The sequence below is a fragment of the Pelophylax lessonae genome, assembly GCF_965119305.1.
Source record: "Pelophylax lessonae genome assembly, chromosome: 10".
NCBI lineage: Eukaryota > Metazoa > Chordata > Amphibia > Anura > Ranidae > Pelophylax > Pelophylax lessonae.
Genome location: NC_138777.1, coordinates 190,375,803 through 190,393,949, shown reverse-complemented (window position 1 = coordinate 190,393,949; position 18,147 = coordinate 190,375,803). Strand labels below are relative to the sequence as shown.

The window sequence follows — 18,147 nt, the reverse complement described above, 5'->3', positions numbered from 1 at the left end:
GAATCGGATGAGAACAGACCGCCTGTCCGTTCTCATCCGATCTGCCAGACGGATGGAAAATAGGGTTTCCATCCGTCCGGATTTGACGGATCGGATGTCAGCGGATATGTCTCCGCTGACATCCGATGCCCTATAGAGATGCTAGGGGCATCCTATCAGATCCGCCTGAAAAACTGACAGGCGGATCTGAACGGACCAAAGGTGTGAAAGGGGCCTTAGGCTTAATGCACTCTAGCTTAATAAAACACTCCTAGCAGCAGCTTTTGAGGCCTTTTTTTTGTCTGCCTCCAGAAGCAAAAAGTGTTATCCTATGTGTCCATGCACAACATTTTAGTCTGGAAGCATTTTTGAAGCTTCAGTTTCTAGATGCAGAAGAAAACATTTTTGGGGAGCGATTTGCTGGCAGGAAAAAAACACTGCTAAGAGCCTGTTTTCAGCAGTTTTTTTTTTTTTTTTTGCGGCGTCCACTGGCATCCTAAACAGCCAGTGAATAGCTGGTTGTTAAGGTGTGGGCCAGCAAGCCGGCCGCAGTGTCTTTAACGTCACCCACTGACAGCTGAGTGTAAATAAAAGAATTGCTGCCAATTACTTGAAGAAAAAGCAGCGTGAAGGTCCCCTCCCAATCCATGCCAGGCCCTGCGGGTCTGGTAAGGATTTTAAGAGGAACCCCATGCCAAAATTGTAAAATAAAACAGTGTGGGTCTCCCCCCCCCAAATCCATACCAGACCCTGTTTTATTTATTTTTGTCAATTTTGGCTTGTGGTTCCTCTTAAAATCCCACGCTGTTTTTTTTTTTTTTGTCTAAAGTTTTAATTGCCAGCAATTCTTTTGTTTACATTAAGCTGTCAGAGGGTAACCCGCTGACAGCTGATGAGTCTTCGGTTGGCAAGCACGCATATTGAGCGTTCTTTCATCCAACATTTTTTTTTTTTAACTCCTAGTGTGCATGGAGCCTTAATATTATTTTATGTGACCCTTTTGCTTTGCCCAGCCTTAGCAAAGCACATAGTAGCTTTGAGGACACTTGAGGGATCGGTTCTAAAATGACTTGTAATGCAGTACTGTTACTCAGTAGCACCTGGCAGACATACATCACAATTTCTCATTTACACCTCTTTATCTCTCTATCCAATAACTGTCCATTCATCTCTCTCTTTGTACAGTATAAATAACATAAATTGCCCAATAAAAGGTTTGGTACGTTTTATGTTGGAGATATCTTTGATTTGGATACTGTCTAAATTTGACTGTAGAACCATATAAACCATGTAAACCGTATTTTCCTCCTTTTTTTTATTTGTAGGGTTTGTTGTGCACTTTGTGAATTCCAACTTCTGCTTTTTTCCAGCATGCATGGGCCCACTGCAAACTGCCCTCACCCCAGGGTCTTACCAAACCTTGTGGCCGTCTGTCTAGCTGCCATTTATTCCTGCTATGAAGAATTCATCAACAGGTAATTGTGACACTGAACATGGTATATCACTTTTAGTTCAATCTTTGTTTATTAACAAGAAATAGAGCAGAACAAGAATATAAGGAACAAACAGATAAGTCAATCACAGTATACATCAGTAATCAGCAACAGAGGCATGTCGCACAGTGAACCCTCCAGGCCCGTATGGACTCAAGCAGAGAGGAGTGGTATATGAGTACTTGTCATAACTTAGGAGGGTACACGTCATCATTGACAGAGAAACTAGTAACAACAGTGGTAAGAAACTCACTACAGCGGGTATAAAAAAAAAAAGAGGTAGTCAAGGGTTGAGACCAGAGGTCTATAACAAAGCACTATGCCGGGTAATGTTGAGGAGCAATATGTGGAAACATCAGAAAGGCAACAGTCAAAGTCAATGACATATCTGCAGGGACAGAGAAAAAAGCAAAGGGCTGTAGCAGCAGAAAGAAAGGAGGAGAAAGATCAGTAAATATAAGCAGGGGTGAGAGATCAGAAGGGGCTGCGTACATTCCACTATGTTCCACCGTCTCCAGGCAACACTGGAGCATCAATCCAGGACTTGAAGGCATCCGAACTTCAGAACATGTCCCAGGACATCCACGTGGCAGAGAACCGTTCCTCCCTGCCCCCCTCCGGTGCCAACAAATGTCTCTAATTGCATCCAGCTCCAGGGTCCACTCCAGCCTAGAAAGGTATATGGGTGGTTTTCCAATGTCTGGGGATCACAGCCCTGACAGCTGCCAAGAAGAACCTGAGAACATTAATTGAGCGCAAAGAACCAGGCACCAAAGACAATAAGGCTAGTTCCGGTGTGGCTGAGATCGTAGTCGCCCGCAGCCGGCAGTATAGATCAATGACGTTGGTCCATAACCGACGGGTATATCACTTTTAGAGCTTATGTATCATCACAGCCAGGTTTACACATACTATACAGAGGTGTAATTAGTTGGCTGTAGTCTCAGATTTACAGTTTGAAATGAGTAATATAAAGTCAGGGGTCCTTATTGGCAGGCCTGTTCCAGGACAGTGAGTGAAGCAAGAGAATCAGCGTGACAGCCGGGCACTTGGCACTGTCAGTATGGTGAGCAGACAGGAGACTAGAAATATGTGTTACTCCATCTCTCCTAGAATCAATGAACCCAGAAGCACTCAGCTCTGAGCGCTTCCTTGTTCAAAGCTCCCTGATCCTGGCTATGAGAATAGCTGGCGGAGTATAGTCTATACTCAATCTAGCCAGGGGTATGCAAAAGAGGCATTAGGGGTCCAAGAGGCCACTTTAATGCCTCTTTAATGGGTACCTGTCACTCCTTTCAAAAAGAGAGCGTGTCAGTTCTCCTGTGGCAATAAAGTTAAGTGAAAACATTGTTAAAAAAAAAGTTGAAACCATCTCGCCCCACACAAACACGCACATACACACACAAACCTAGACATCAGCTTTAAGGTTCTTATAACATTGGCTATACATTTTTTTATTTACGGAAAATAAAGATTTGATAAAATTTTGCGTTAATATCATGCAGAAAAAAAAAATGCAACTGCCATTTTCTAATGTTTTTTCATGGGTCCTCTGCTATCAGAAAATATATAATGTTTTTTTTTTTTTTTGCATGTTTTTATATACAAAATGTGCATTTTGGGATGTGTGCAAATAAAATGGGGTGCTATATAAAACGCACCTCCACAACACATTTGCATTGTAATAAACGACCACGTGCAGTAATGCACTAGCATGTGTTGCGATAAACAATATGCAACCAGTACAGGTTGGGGGTCCAATATTCTGCATTACACAGCCATTACAATGGGTGAACTGCCTTAACACAGTGCATGTTTATGTGCGATAGAACACGTGTGTGCACTACACACGCATTACATGCACTACACCTAAATAGTACAAATGGGCCCTTACAGAAAGACGTTACAGGGCCGCTTTAATACAGCAGGCAGTTTTGGTTGTTTGATTTGCTTTAGGAAACTACTTTATACAAAGCCGTAACATCCTGACCTATATACAATATGCTACAAAAAACACGATTTACCACAAATACTTCCCTTTAGGTGAGCCTGTGTTTACTGCATTGGCTGTCTTTTTCATTTTGAAGCAGAATTTAGTGTAGGTTTAGGGGCTATTAAGAGGTAGTACAACACTCTCGCTATCTTATAGTGAATCTCTCAGGATAGAACTATAGGAGATACTGTTGCTGATCACTCATTTGATCGATCCAGTGACACCTGTTCACAGCACAGATGTTCCAGGTCTGTCACTCCAAAAATATTGAAGCCAGGCACAGCAAGGCTGCTAGCGTTTTCGGAAGGAGATCAACAATGGCAACCCCCATACTTTTTTTTAGGATGGATTCCCTTTAAGGCAGGGGTGTCGAACTAAGTTTCATTGAAGGCCACATTTAGGCAAATGGGCACTGCCAGCTCAGGTTCTTCAGTTTCTTATTTTATTAGTGTCCATTAACAGCATTTGACATATCCCTGTAGGTGTTGGGTAATAATGCTACAATCTTGTGGATACGTTTTTTCTTCACTCATTCAATATTTTTTGATATATCCAATATTTCATATTTGATAGATTTTTGTATTTCGACTTCAGAGATGAGCCAGTGGCAGCAGGCATTCAAGTTTTTATATATGTCTAGTATGTGGGTTGTTTTTTTATGTAATTTTATTTATACGCAATTAAAGGTTCATTACTCACACATGTGGCCTTGATTTAATTGCATATAGTTTTTTCATTATACATATTTTGTGTCATGATATTTATTCATGCAACAAATTTATTTGGGAATGCACATGTAAGGGTTGAGCTTCAAACCATATAGTAGTTATTTTGTGTTGGATTTCTAATTGTGGAGAAGTTCCCCTCATTCGAGACCTTGAAGGACTTATGTTTTTGGTCCATGTTGGGTAATAACCAGTGGCGACTGGTGAATTAAAATTTGAGGGGGGGAGGGGGGGGGGCTTCACCCTGCATGTACATTAGGGGGCTGTACTCATGGATGGGGGGGCGGCGCCCCTGCGCCTCTAATGGACGGGCCTGCCACTGGTAATAACCATTTCCTATCAGAAAACATGAGGCCTGGATGCCTTATTTTCAAGCCATGAGTAAACTTTTCAGCTTCCCTTTGTTTTTTTCTCTGCATATTTTCTTTTGCACATGATTCCAGACACTTGAATGCGGCATGTGCTGTATAAAAAGTATAATTTGCTCCCACTGTTGTCAATCAAATTCTGCGACGGGGTGGAGCTGAGCCACCCTGTCTGTGTCAATAGACGCAGAAAGGGTGACTCGGGAGGGAGCCTGCACAAGCCTGCACAAGTGCCCCCATAGCAAGTAGCTTGCTATGGGGGCACTCGCTGAAGAGGTGGAGCCAGGAGTGCTGGCACAGAACCCAAGAAGAGAGGATCAGGGCTGCTCTGTGTAATACTGTTGCACAGAGCAGGCAAGTATAACATATTTGTTATTTTACTACAACAAATCAAAACAAAGCTTTAATATAGCTTTAAGGCCTAAGGGTGGCCATACATTATACAATTTTCCTTTACCAAAACCATATAATATGAAGTCAAACCCTAAGCACTTTCAATTTGTATGCAATCAGGCAGGGCCCTGCATTACATAGTTGAAGGTAAATCTAAAGGAAATTAAATCAGAAAATGATATAATGTATCGCCAACTTAAATTTAGGCCTTTTGTTTTTTTTTTAGATCAGCACAGGGGACGGTATTTCTATTTACTGAGGATTGTTCACTGTAACGGTTGTCCTAGTTGAAATTTGAAGTCCTCTGACCCCAAACCCATACCCCTGCATCCATATTCTACTTCTGTATAAATAAAGGCTGGTTAAATAAATGAAAGGTGCACCTCTTTCATTCTTAGAGCGACTTTTCATTTATTGAAGCTATAGTACAGCTTCTATGAATGGAGGAGGGGGTGGAAAGGGCAGGCAAAGTCAACCCTCTTGACGAATGCCTAGGATAGGTCCAATGCTCATCTTAACCCCCAAAGCACTGGAAGATTAAGGCTGTGGTGGGGTGGGGGCAGCCAGGGAACTTAGGCTTTAGGGAAAGTGAGTGAAACCTATGTAAAGATAGAGAGAGGTCACCAGCACACCAAGATCCCCAAAAATGGGTCCAAAGCTTTCTTCAGCGATCGCATTATTACAGCAAATAGCAATTTGCTATCATGGTGGGATCACTGAAAAAAGCTTTGGAGCCATTTTTGGAGGTCTTGGTGTGCTGGTGACCTCTCTCTATCTGACTATTCGTGGTTCCAGACGATGGTTGCTTCAGCACCCGCTTACATACACCGCCATCTTTACAAGAACATGTGTGTGTTTTGGGAATAAGGCGTATTCTGGAATGTTTGAACCTATATAAAGTCCCATCTTGGTTCATTAAATAAAACAGCCCTGAGTTTTGTCATCATATTGTTTTATTTGACTTTTTTTAACATTATCCTCCTTTTTTTTGTTTTTTGCCAAGCCGAGACAATTCGCCAAGCCTAAAAGAAATCCGTAATGGCTGCCAGCAGCAGTGCGACCGCAAGCCCAACATCCCTTTACGGCTTCTTCACACCAATCCTGACCTGGTTTCCAAAGAGGTCACGTCGGCGGAATCCCGACACAAGTCAGTCATCGTTACATCGAACGAGATACACGTGGAGGTGGAGCGCAACAATACAGTGAATCAGAAGCTGAAAGCAAACACTGGCAATGATAGTGAACCCAACCTGATTGACTGTCTTCTCATCAGCCCAGCCTGCAGCACCATGAGCATTGAGCTTAGCCCACAGGCCGAGCGGGTGTTGGGCTGCTATGTGGAAATCCTAAAGATGCTGTAAGTAACTGCTGATATAGTTATAATGTGTTTTGCACTTTAAAGTTAATATGCTGACTAGAAACCTGTTGTACATTTTTATCCTTGCATTATGCACAGCCTGCCTCTGATGTTACGCGTTTCTCTATTAACCACCACTACATTGACGACGTACCCTATTCCTCTGACTGCCATTGTACCAGAGCACTTCTTTACTGACCACTAAACAGATTGAGTAAAGCTATAACCAAAACCATCTTTGAGGCAGCTTGTTTTAGAGGCAGATGACCATGTGACCAAAACCATTGGCTAAGGCAAGCCTTAGATCATGCGATTTTCACAAGCCTTAGATGCGAAAATCTCTCGATACCATCATCCACACTGTCAGTGTTGATGGGGGAATTCCTCCTGCAGTGCTATTGTGTTCTCCTGGCAGTAATCCCTTGCTAAATATCCAATAGGCTGGTTGTACTGAAGTCCATCATTGGCCTGCCCATAGTTGGATCAAATCTTGGACAATTCAGCAGGGGCTGGCCGAGTTTGGTTCCCTCTATAGTCGGCTTAAAGCATTACTCCAACACTTCTTATCCCTTCTATGTTTCTGCTGTACCTTGAATACTTCCTTTATGTGAAATCTCTTGCGTTCCTGCTAGTCCCCTCTCTTTCCTATTAAAAGCTGACCACACTAGGCAGGAGAGTACATTGTGGTCAGTTTTTTTAGCTGTGCTGGGAACTCAGGCTGCTCTCCTCCAATGATCAAATGTGTCCTGACACACCCCCATTGCACAGCCATTCATTGGGAGGCTCGGTGTGCTGCTGCTTCTCTTCCTCCCCCCAGCTCTTATGTAGTTGAGAACAGAAGGAATGTGATCACTTTAAAAAGAGGAAAAAAAAATATTTATAATTTTTTTTAATATCTTTACAAAAATGTTTTGCTTTTCATTTCTATTTTATACTAAATGTGTTGTTTTACGTGGTGATTAGCGGCCTCCTCTGTTATCCTTGTAAAACAAAATAAAAGAAGGGTTTCTGGTCACGTGGCTGTCTGCTTCTCGGCCAATGCTAACTGAAAAGGGGATTTTAGTCTTTTTACTATTGGGGCAATCTCATTTGACTCCCCAAAAGAGCCAACTTTTGAATTATTTGTTGATAACTGCTATGTTGACCCTAGGCTTGATATGTCCTTATGTGCCCATGCGCAATGCAATCTGCAACTGTTGGCTTAGGCGGGCAGTCTTTTTTACGGCTACAGTTTATATACTTTTTCTTATTTGTTGAGCAAAAACTGTTCATGAAAAGAACTTGGTAACAACTATATATGTAACATGTTTAGCTGTGGTGATGATGCAATCCAAACCAATCAAATTTGTATTTTCTTCATATGCTGTCAAAACTGAACTTTTATTTTTATGCAAACTTTAGGTTTGCCACCGGTTGGGCACCCCTGATATACACAATTTTTGAATTGTCACTCTGCCCATGCCTCATCGCGCACAAGATTGGGTATTTTCTGTGATTTCTATTATACCAGTTGTTTTAGGGTGTAGACCACTGTGTGTGGATTTTTGTTTGTTCCCATTTCACTGGCTCTGTACTCGCTTGAAGTGGTTGTAAACCCTTACATATACCCAATAAAGTGATTGGCCCAGAGGTGAAACAAATCATCCTACATAAGTTGTACCTGTTTATCTGCAGTCTTCTCTTTACATCCATTCAAAGTCCAGAATTTATAAAGCTTGTCTGAGCGGTCAGAAAAAAAGGAAGCGGAATGCTGAAATGACACACTGCAGAGCTCCGTAAGGAGAGCTCTGAAAGCTAATTGGAGGGAAGGGACACACCCCTTCACACATCACATAGGACCAGAGCTGTTAACCATCTGACGGTCCCTCCCCTGTCACCATTTTTTTGTTTGTGTCAGGAAAACGTTTTAGAAGCGACTGCTGATGGCAGAGGAATGAGGCAGCAGACAAAAATGAAACTTAGTGCTCTATATAGAGACAAGTACACACTATAGAGGGGAATGCTTTGTTCATACTTCATGTCTGAAGTTTACAACCACTTTAAGACCTATGAATCACTACATAGTGAAGTCAAAGAATAGTAAAAAAAAAAGTCAATAATCTTTTAAGTCTTGTAACAAGTCATCAGCAGCAACCTCTATATTTCTGTCAAGGCCAGTTAAGAGACGTATAGCCAAAGCTATCCTAATGGATCACAGAAGTGCAGTTAGGTCTGCACTCCTGTGACTCGTTTTCAGCCTACATCAGGTTGAAGCCTTCTGATGTCACAGAGTCAGTCCAGGCTCTGAAAGATCCCGACCATATGGAATCCCTGTACCGGTAGCTGGCTCAGCCTCTCAGCAAGGTGCTGAGAGGCTGAGCCAGCCACTTCCACTCCCTCCACAGCCCAGCACTCCAGTGAGCGTGGGGGGGGGGGGGTTAGAGTAGAGAGCGAGTGACTGACAGGCCCTGACTCTCTGCTCACAGAATGCTGAGAACTGAGCAGTCAGCGGTGTTTGATTGCTCAGGTCTCAGTGCAGAGTCGGCAGGGGACAGATGCAGCATCAGATCAATGCTGCATCTACCTAGGTGAGCATATCATTTTTTTTTTTTTTTCTAAATCCAGAATTTCCCTTTTAAAGCCCAACTCTAGGATATTAGAAACCTCCAACTAACTGCTGGGGATGAAAAAAGAAAAATCTACCCGAATGCCCATTTTATGTATGTGAAGCCACGGTCACGTGGTGATCTTTCTCTATTCTTCTGTTTACTTCCTTGGGTCATTCTTTGGACTCTAACCACTTAAGCCCCGGAAGATTTTACCCCCTTCCTGACCAGGGCCTATTTTGCGTTTCGGCACTGCGTGACTTTAACGGACAATTGCGCCGCTGTACCCAAACTAAATTGACATCCTTTTTTTCCCACAAACAGAGCTTTCTTTTGGTGGTATTTGATCACCTGTGCGATTTTTTTGATCATGCGCTATAAACAAAAAAAGAGCGTCAATTTTGCAAAAATAACAATATTTTTCACATTTTTTTTTTTTATGAAATTCCCCCCAAAAAAATGTAAAAATCAAAATTTTTAACATTTTAGGCCAATTTGTTTTATGCAACATATGTTTGGTGAAAAGAAATCGCAAAAAGCGTATTTTGATTGATTTGCGCAAAAGTTATTGCGTTTACGAACTAAGGGAAAGATTTTTGTCATTTTTGTTGTTTTTTTTTTTTTAACGAGTAATGGCGGCGATCTACGATTTTTTTTTGCGGGACTGCGACATTGCGGCGGACAGATCGGACCCTTGACTGACATTTTTGACACTTTTGGGGTTACCAGTGACATTACTGCAGTAATCAGTGCTATACATATGCACTGTTACTGTAAAAATGACACTGGCAGTGAAGGAGTTAACTTTATTGGAGAGGGAGGGGTTAAGTGTGTCCCTAGGGGCGTGTTTCTAACTGTGATTGGCTACTAGTGTAAGAACAGAGATCAACGGTCCTACATAGCAGAACCGTTTGATCTCCATTCTTACACAGGGAAGAATGACAGGCAGCTTTGTTTACATTAGCCGCCTGCCTTTCTTCCGGTGTAAAGGACGCTCGCGAGTGCCCGGCGGACATCGGGTCCGCCGGGCACACGCGCGGGGGTCCGTGACCACGCGCTTGCTCCCGAGAGCCTCACAGGCTAGCGACGTAGCCCTACGTCGCTTTGCCTGTGAGGGGCTGACCGCCGCAGTAAATAGTCGCGCGGCGGTCGGCAAGCGGTTAAAGTTATAAAAAGAGCCAAAACGCTTTTTTTTTTTTTTTTTTTTTTTTTTTAATTCTGAAAGACAGAATTGCCATCTTTAAAATTGAAAGTATCAACATATCACAAATATAAATCCCCAAAAAAGTGTGTGTAGCAGTTGCTTTTTTAAATCATCATTTTAGTTGTGTTCATTGATGCATCATTATAGTAGAGAAAGCTTATTTGTGAGTTAAAGTGTTACCCACTATATGCAGTAAAGCATGCTTGGTATACTCACTGTGGAACCTAAGGGAAAATCCTCTGCATTGTGTAAAAAGGCTGTTTGGTCCTGTCTTCTCTGATCCTCCCCTCCTTCCGAAGTCCCCAATCTATCTGCTGATAGAACAGATGCTAGGGGACAATCTGCACATGCTCAGTTTGGTGTGTATTGCTAGAGAGTTTTTTTTTTTTTTTCGTTTTTTTTTTTTTGGGAGGGTGCATGTGATCAGCACAGGGCCAATCGGCAGTATCAAGACAGAAAGGTCAGGGGTCTGGCAGCCTCATAGGCCAATCATGGGAGAATTAAATCTTGTAGGCGTTAACCAGACACTGATAGAATTCACAAGACTGCTCTAACTGCTGATGAGAAAAGGTATTTAGTCTATATTTACTAAAACTATTGTATTTCCATGTTCTGTGTACTGTGGGAGACCAGATATAGTGAATGCAGGCTCCTGGGTTTAGTAACACTTTAAAAGTTATCATCTAAATGGTATTTTGGTATATTGATGTGCAGATCTTCATGCAGGAATACTTGGGCCTTTGTTGATGCTGTGATGATGTCCTCATGTTGATCATGTTTACATCACTGCAGGAATGAGTGTCCGTGTGATCTCTGATGGTTTGTGGAGGCTTATGGTGGTCATGACAATTGCTGTATACCAGTAATGTTGTTTTGCAGGGATTTTCCTAGTGGATCCTGCCTCCGTGGTTCTAGGTCCCAGTCAGCCTACCAGACCCTGGCACAGATCCATAACCTTTGTTATACTGCCCCTGTTATGAGGTCCTACAGATGCTGTAAAGCTTGTTCTAGCTAAATGTTTTATAGAAGCAACTGCTGCTCTACCAGCATTTTTATAAATGCCGTGCTAAAACATCAAAAGCTAAAAGGAATGTTTTACGATGAGTGCTACCTATTCTCTAAAGTGCTGCTGCACCTCCATGATTGTCCCTATAAAACTGGGATGGGCTCTGTAGTGCTGTCAACATCAATTTAGTATTTATAGTGCTTTTCTTTATATGTATATGTTTATATATCCCAAAAAATGGGACCCTTTGGATACATCACGTCACTTTCTCGCACGTGCCTGTATTCAGAGATGATAGGACAGGCGCAGCTAAAAAAAAGTCATATAACGAGTTTACTCTTACATTTGTAGTGTCACATAGATGACTAAAAAGGAATTAATGTATAATAATGAGTAGGCCCTCACTAATAAGGACTCATCTCCCATGAAGAAGTTGTAAATAATGTTGGCAGGAATGAGTCAAAACTGGTCTGCAAAAGCTTTAAAGCTGGGCATATGTTTTGTAGTTGCCTGTACAGTCTTATTTAGATCCAACAACCACTTTAAATCTAAACTGAATGAATTGTTGAAGAAGGCCCTCATAAAATAGAGTTTTGATAATGGGATCCTACAGGCAGGTTGTAATGTGTATGGCAAGAGGGAAGACAGCGCAGCGCCTTCTAAGTGCAGCAAGACATTTATTGAAGTATGTGCAGCAGTATTACACTCACATTCGGTGAATAAGATGCAGTTAGTCAAGTAATGTTGATAATCAGGAGCATCGCTGGAGCGGGTCCTGGTGGTGGAGGCAGTGGATCCCGGTGAGAGCGGCAGGGGGGGTTCCTCCATGTGTACAGGGACGGCCTCGGTGGTTTCCACGGGCTCCCCGTCAGCTGGTGGAACGCTGGCACTCGTGGGTCCTGGGATCCTGACGTCACTCCTGGCGGTGATGCGGGATGCTACGGCGATGCGTTATCGGAGCATGCGCTCCTTCTTCAGGCCTGAACGCTCCAGTGATGCTCCTGATGATCAACATTACTTGACTTACTGCATCTTATTCACCGACTAAATGTGAGTGTATTACTGCTGCACATACTTCAGTAAATGTCTTGCTGCACTTAGAAGGCGCTGTGCTGTCTTCCCTCTTGTCTCCCCCCAGAGATCTCTTCTGTCTCTTCCGCCGGCAGCCGCTACAGTGGACAGCTACCCCCTGAACTGTTTGGGGGCCCCCCATACCCCTGGTGTTTCCCTTCCCCCCCTCCCCCGGGTCCCCAGGACCAGACTTTTTTGAGACCTCTTCTTGCGCCAATTCACCACTAAACCATTGTAATGTGTATGGGCAGTTTAGGAAAAAAAAAATCGAATTCAAAGTCACCAGTGTAATAGCAGACATAGACGAGGCAGCTGATAGGCTGGCTAGGTTTGAACTTTCATCTTCACTGTGCTGATATAAGACATAGATGGTTCGAATCCCTGCTGAACCAGCCAAGATTCGAACCATCTAGTGGCAGGCTGATTGTACAAAAGACAATCCGTCAAATGACTTAATTACAACCAGCATATCGGATTTTTACATGCGATTATTACCAGTGGCTATAGATGCTAGCAATAACGGTCTTCTCACTGCAGGGATGCCCCATGCTCCCTGCCAGGAGAACGCAATAGCTTCGCAGGATGGATTCCTTCATCAACACTAGAACCCTGTTCACACCTGTTTTTCAGCTCGTAAAACGCTCATCTCTGAAGTCTTAAAACGTCCAACAAGCAAAATCCGATTAATTTCACTGGCCCCTGTTCACATCTGAGTGCTTTGTCACCTGAATCTCAAAAAGGTACATGAGCTTCTTTTTTTTTTATAGCAGAATTCAAGCGTTTTTGTTATATGTCAATGCCTGCCTCCAAACACCTGAAAAAATGCCTGAAAAAACAACTGAAAAACACCTGAAAATGCCCAAAAACGATACGCTCAGGTGTGAATGGAGCCTAAAGCCTTGTACACACTACTAGTTTTTTGTTCAGTCAAAAAACTGACAGCTCAGGGTGGAGCCGCTGTACTAACAGTCTGATTTCCCCTGCTGTGCTTGCGTTCTGACAGTGGGATGCCCCCCCACCAGAACACTCCAGTCAGCGCTCTCAGACATTGGCGAGGAGGGCTGCTCCAGGAGCTGGTCGACAGACCTTTATTGGTCATGACCGTTTCACTGTCGGATTGGCTGCTGTTCACACGGGCTGCATGTCAGCCAGTTTCTATTGAACCGACCAATACCGCCTGACATTCGGCACGTGTGTGTTCAGCTTAACTGTGTTGATGGGGAAATCAAGTGATTTTCTTTCCTGCAACCCATGGTGCAGGAACCCATCTTTGGCCTGCCTTAGGGTGCCTTTCTGCAGCTGCTGAGATTGAGCACACAGGGGCCAAATAGCCAGTGTGGCAGGCCATCAATGATGCAGAACAGTCAGTGTTGATAAGGGAATTTCTCCCGCGGACCTATTGTGTTCTCCTGGCTCCCGTGTAAAAATGTGGGTACAATCAGCCTGCCTGAAGCAGACCTTGTTTGTAGCACTGGTGCATAGGACCATCTTACCGAATGGGCATGCTGGACATTTGCCCGGGGGCCCCACCTACCCAGCAACCTAGCCCCAGCCAAGCATTAGTCCTGATTCCCATGTGCATCCCGCCGACGAACTTTTCTGGTTGCAAGCGCTGCTGTCAGGCCACTTGTGCCGTGGAGGGGGAACCCACAACTGCAGGAATGCCTGTCTGCCTCCATGGGAACCAACACACACAGAACAGTCGAGTCTGACTTCCGTCTGTGTGTGTGTCCACCGGACCCAGCCGCCCAACTTGGAAGCTGTCATTAGCCTGGCACTGCTGTACCAATAAATATAGCCTTATCGATAATTTGTATTTTTATTCTCGTGAGTGATTGTGTGGGCGGGGCCCCAGTGCACTGCATTGCCCGGGGCCCTTTAATGCTCTTAAGATGCCACTGCTGGTGAGCGGTCATGTTAGAACAGGAAGGGGCCATTCCCAAACTGTTCTCACAAAGTTGGGAGTATGAAATTGGCCTGAGTGTTTTGCTGACTCCTTAAGAGTTCCCTTTACTGGAACGAAGGGGCCAAGCCCAACACCATAATCCCCCCTCTACCAAATTATTTGGACCAGTGCACAAAGCAAGGTCCATAAAGACATGGATGAGAAAGTTTGGGGTGAAGGAACTTGACTGGCCTGCTGACCTCAATTTGATAGAACACCTTTGGGATGATTTGGAGTGGAGACTGCGAGTCAGGCAGTCTCGTTCACATCAGTGCCTGACCTCACAAATGTGCTTCTGGAAGAATGGTCAAACATTCTCATAGACACACTCCTAAACCTTGTGGACAGCCTTCCCAGAAGAGTTGAAGCTGTTATAGCTGCAAAGGGTGGGCCAACTCAATATTGAACCCTACGGACTAAGGCTCCATGTACACGGGACGTTGTTATAAGTCCCTTGAATGCTGGAATTTTTTTTTAGGACGTTTAAAATGTCCGTTGTGTCGCGTTTGCACCCGCGTTTAGCGGGCGTTTGCGGGCAAAACCGTTCCTAGAGGTCAAAATATCATTCCCCTTTAAAATGGAAAAACGCAAGCGCCAAACGCGGGTCGTTGCGTTCGACCGCATTTTTGCGTTTGAAACGCCGGGAAACACACGTTCGAACGCAAATAATTGCGTTCCAAAATACGTCCCTGAACTCAACTGCCTGCAAATGACTGTAAACGACCCTGTGTACATGGACACATAAGATAACATGTAGGTGGGTTCAGGGGCTTCTGAAAAAAACGCCCAACTGCTCCTAAACGGCCATTTCCAGCGTCCCGTGTACATGGAGCCTAAGACTGGAATGCCAAAAAAGTTTATGTGCATGTAAAGGCAGGTGTCCCAATACTTTTGGTAATATAGTGTATAAGAGGGAAGCATGGGATTCAAAGTGTGCTTAAACTTAGATTTTTTTAGGAATCCTTCACATCTTGGCCATAGTTCATAGCTATTATTTAGGAAGTTATGGCTCCAAATGAATGAACTGATTGTGTTCCTTTGTATTGGAGTTTATCCACATCTTATTCATGTGTCAGATACACTGTAAACACAGAGGGAAGTTCATGTACATCAGAGGTTGTCTTTTCTGTAATCATCCATTGAAGCAGACATTCAGACATGCATTTCTTCTTTTCTTCTAAGTAATCGCAACCGCACGATGATTCACCAGTAAAAGGGAACTGAACCTAAGGGGGAGGGTGAGCAGAATAATGAGCGTGATACTTTGATACTTCTATTCTTCTGAACAATAAAAAGAACTGTCACCATAAGGACCAGGTACAAAGGGAGTGGCGCAGGGAGCAGGCACTGTATTATCTCCTTGTTCTGGGACTCTGTGAACACTAGTTTATCCAGTGACACCAGACATGGCTCCCGAAGACAGACACCCGGATGTCACCACTCCTGCTCCATCATTCCTCCATTTTACAGGAATGACAACACCCTGCTATTAACCTGCTTTATGGAACCGCACGTAGGTATAGGTTAAATATAAACGTGATATATATAGACAGTGATTTTCAAAGCGATAAAGCATTCAGGGCGAAATTATTTTTTATGTTGTCACTCGGACCAGCAGTAAATACTGTCAATAAACTGGAATAGAAAGCTGTTGAAAATGCCTTATTCATCAATAAGTTTGACGCAAGTCATAACCTTTTCTATTATACTTTATTGTCCAAAAATAGCTGTTTTCAGAGCAAACCCTAACCATAGAAACTGTTTGTCTGAGTCATGGCTGATAGTCAGGCGTGCAGTGTACATTTATGGTTAAATCAGTTTTTTCTTTTTTTTTTGTTATCTTCAAAGGAAGAAACAGAAATTATTGGTATTATGAGATATGAGATGGAGGTCAAACATAAAGAAAACACACTCTTCCAGTAATTTCAAACTTTATTGGATTCTTTAAATTCCAAAATGAAAAAAATCCATATTTGAAAGATAAGAATGTAGATGTAGATTCTATATATAAAGGCGCTATGCTATTAAAGTGGTACTAAAGTCTAAGGCCCCCTTTCACACTTGCAGACCGTTCAGATCCGCCTGTCAGTTTTTCAGGCGGATCTGAACGGATGCCCCATGCATCTCTATAGGGCATCGGATGTCAGCAGAGACATGTCCTCTGACTTCCAATCTGGTCCGTCAAATCCAGATGGATGGAAACCCTATTTTCCATCCGTCTGGCGGATCGGATAAGAACGGACAGGCGGTCCATTCTCATCCGGTTCCCCCATAGAGGAGAGCACGGATCTGACTCCTCCGTCCGCACACAGCACGGAGACGGAGCTGTCATCCGCCTGCTCAGCGGGGGATCAGCAGATCGATCCCCCCCGCTGAGCAGCATGGCTCCATCGACGGAACGGAGCCCTGTGAAAGGGGCCTAAATGTTTTTTCTTTTCTTAACCTTAATCACTTGCCAACCGCCCGCCTGCCGATATTCTGCAGCAGGCTGGCTCGGCTGCGCTAACCAACGTATGGGTACATTGGTTTGCGGGAGCGCTCCTGGGGGCGAGCGAGCACCCGCCCCCCCACTAGGCAGCGGGGATGCCGATCTACGGGGCCACCCACGATCGCTCCCTGCTGAGAGAGAACGACGGTCTGCTGTTTTAAGCACAGCAGACCGTTGTTCTCTCTGAAATGAACACAGAGCACTTGTGATCCTCCTATTTAGGAACACAGGTCTCTGTGTTCATTTCACAAGTCCCTCCCCCATACAGTTAGAAAACATTCCCCTAGGCTCACACTTAACCCTTTGATCACCCCTGGGTTAACCCCTTCCCTGCCAGTGTCATTAGTAAATTAACAGTGCATACTTTTAGCACTGATTACTGTAGTAATGTCACTGGTCCCCCCAAAAGTGTCAAAAATGTCAGTTAGGGGTCTTATCTGTCCGTCGCAATCCCGCTAAAAATCGCTGATCGCCACCATTAGGGCTCTTTCACACGGGCGGTCCGATCAGATCCGCCTGTCAGTTTTTTAGGCGGATCTGATCGGATCCTCCATGCAGCTCTATGGGGCAGCGGATGTCAGCGGGACACCTCCACTGACACCCGCTGCCACCCGCATCCGATCCTGTCCGTGAAATCTGGACGGATGGAAACCCTATTTTTCCATCCGTTCAGGTATCGGACAGGCGGTCCGCTCTCATCCGATTCCCCCATAGAGAGCAGCGGGGGCTGTGACACCTCCCTCTCCGCACTGCAAGCGGAGACGGAGCTGTCATCCGCCGGCTCAGCGGGGATTGCGGATCGATCCCCGCTGAGCAGCACGGATCCGCCTACGGAGGCGGACCGTGTGAAAGAGCCCTTACTATTAAAAAATAAATAAAGAAATAAAAATTATATAAATCTATTCCCCAAGTTTGTAGACCTAATAATTTTTGTGCAAACCAATCAAAATACGCTTATTTTTACCTTATTTACCAAAAATATGTAGCAGAATACAAATTATCCTGAAAGGATGAAAAATTTTGCTTTTTTAAACAAAAAATTTTCGGGAATGTTATATAGCAGAAACAAATAAAAATAAATAAAAATGGCACAAGTGATCAAATACCACCAAAAGAAAGCTCTATTTTTGGGAAAAAAGGACATAAATTATATTTAGGTACAGCGTCGCACGACCGCGCAATTGTCTGTTAAAATAACGTAGTGCCGAATCACAAAAAGTGACCTGGTCATTAAGGGGGAAAATCCTTCCGATCCAGAAGTGGTTAAAAGAGAAGTTCAGGTTTCAGGAAATAAAACAAAACTTTAATCACTCTTAGGTGGATGCAGGATCGGTCTGATTCTGCATCTGTACCTTGCTGCTGCTAAGACTGAGAACTGTTACGTTTTTTGATGCTGTTTTTGAGTCACATGACCTATAAATAACACACCATAAGCACAGTAAAATTGTTGTTAAATCGCTGCAAAATCGTATGCGTTTTCGGTGCCATTATTATTGGCATCTTTTTCCTTATCGGAAAAATTCCGAAAACACCATTTTCGTCC

At 43.8% G+C, this 18,147-nt stretch overlaps 2 protein-coding genes across 5 annotated transcripts in view; both read left to right on the top strand.

Annotated features, from left to right (window-relative positions):
- Nucleotides 1–18,147, top strand: part of CMC2 (C-X9-C motif containing 2) — a 662,556-nt gene that overhangs the window by 385,298 nt on the left and 259,111 nt on the right. The gene's annotated exons all lie outside the window — the stretch shown is intronic.
- The window catches only part of CMIP (c-Maf inducing protein), a 182,916-nt gene that overhangs the window by 95,342 nt on the left and 69,427 nt on the right, over nt 1–18,147 (top strand). For all 4 annotated transcript variants that reach the window (XM_082270373.1, XM_082270372.1, XM_082270371.1 and 1 more), the window contains 2 exons: nt 1,350–1,454; nt 5,952–6,305. In XM_082270373.1, coding sequence (XP_082126499.1) covers nt 1,350–1,454; nt 5,952–6,305 — 459 coding nt within the window. The remainder of the gene's footprint in view (nt 1–1,349; nt 1,455–5,951; nt 6,306–18,147) is intronic.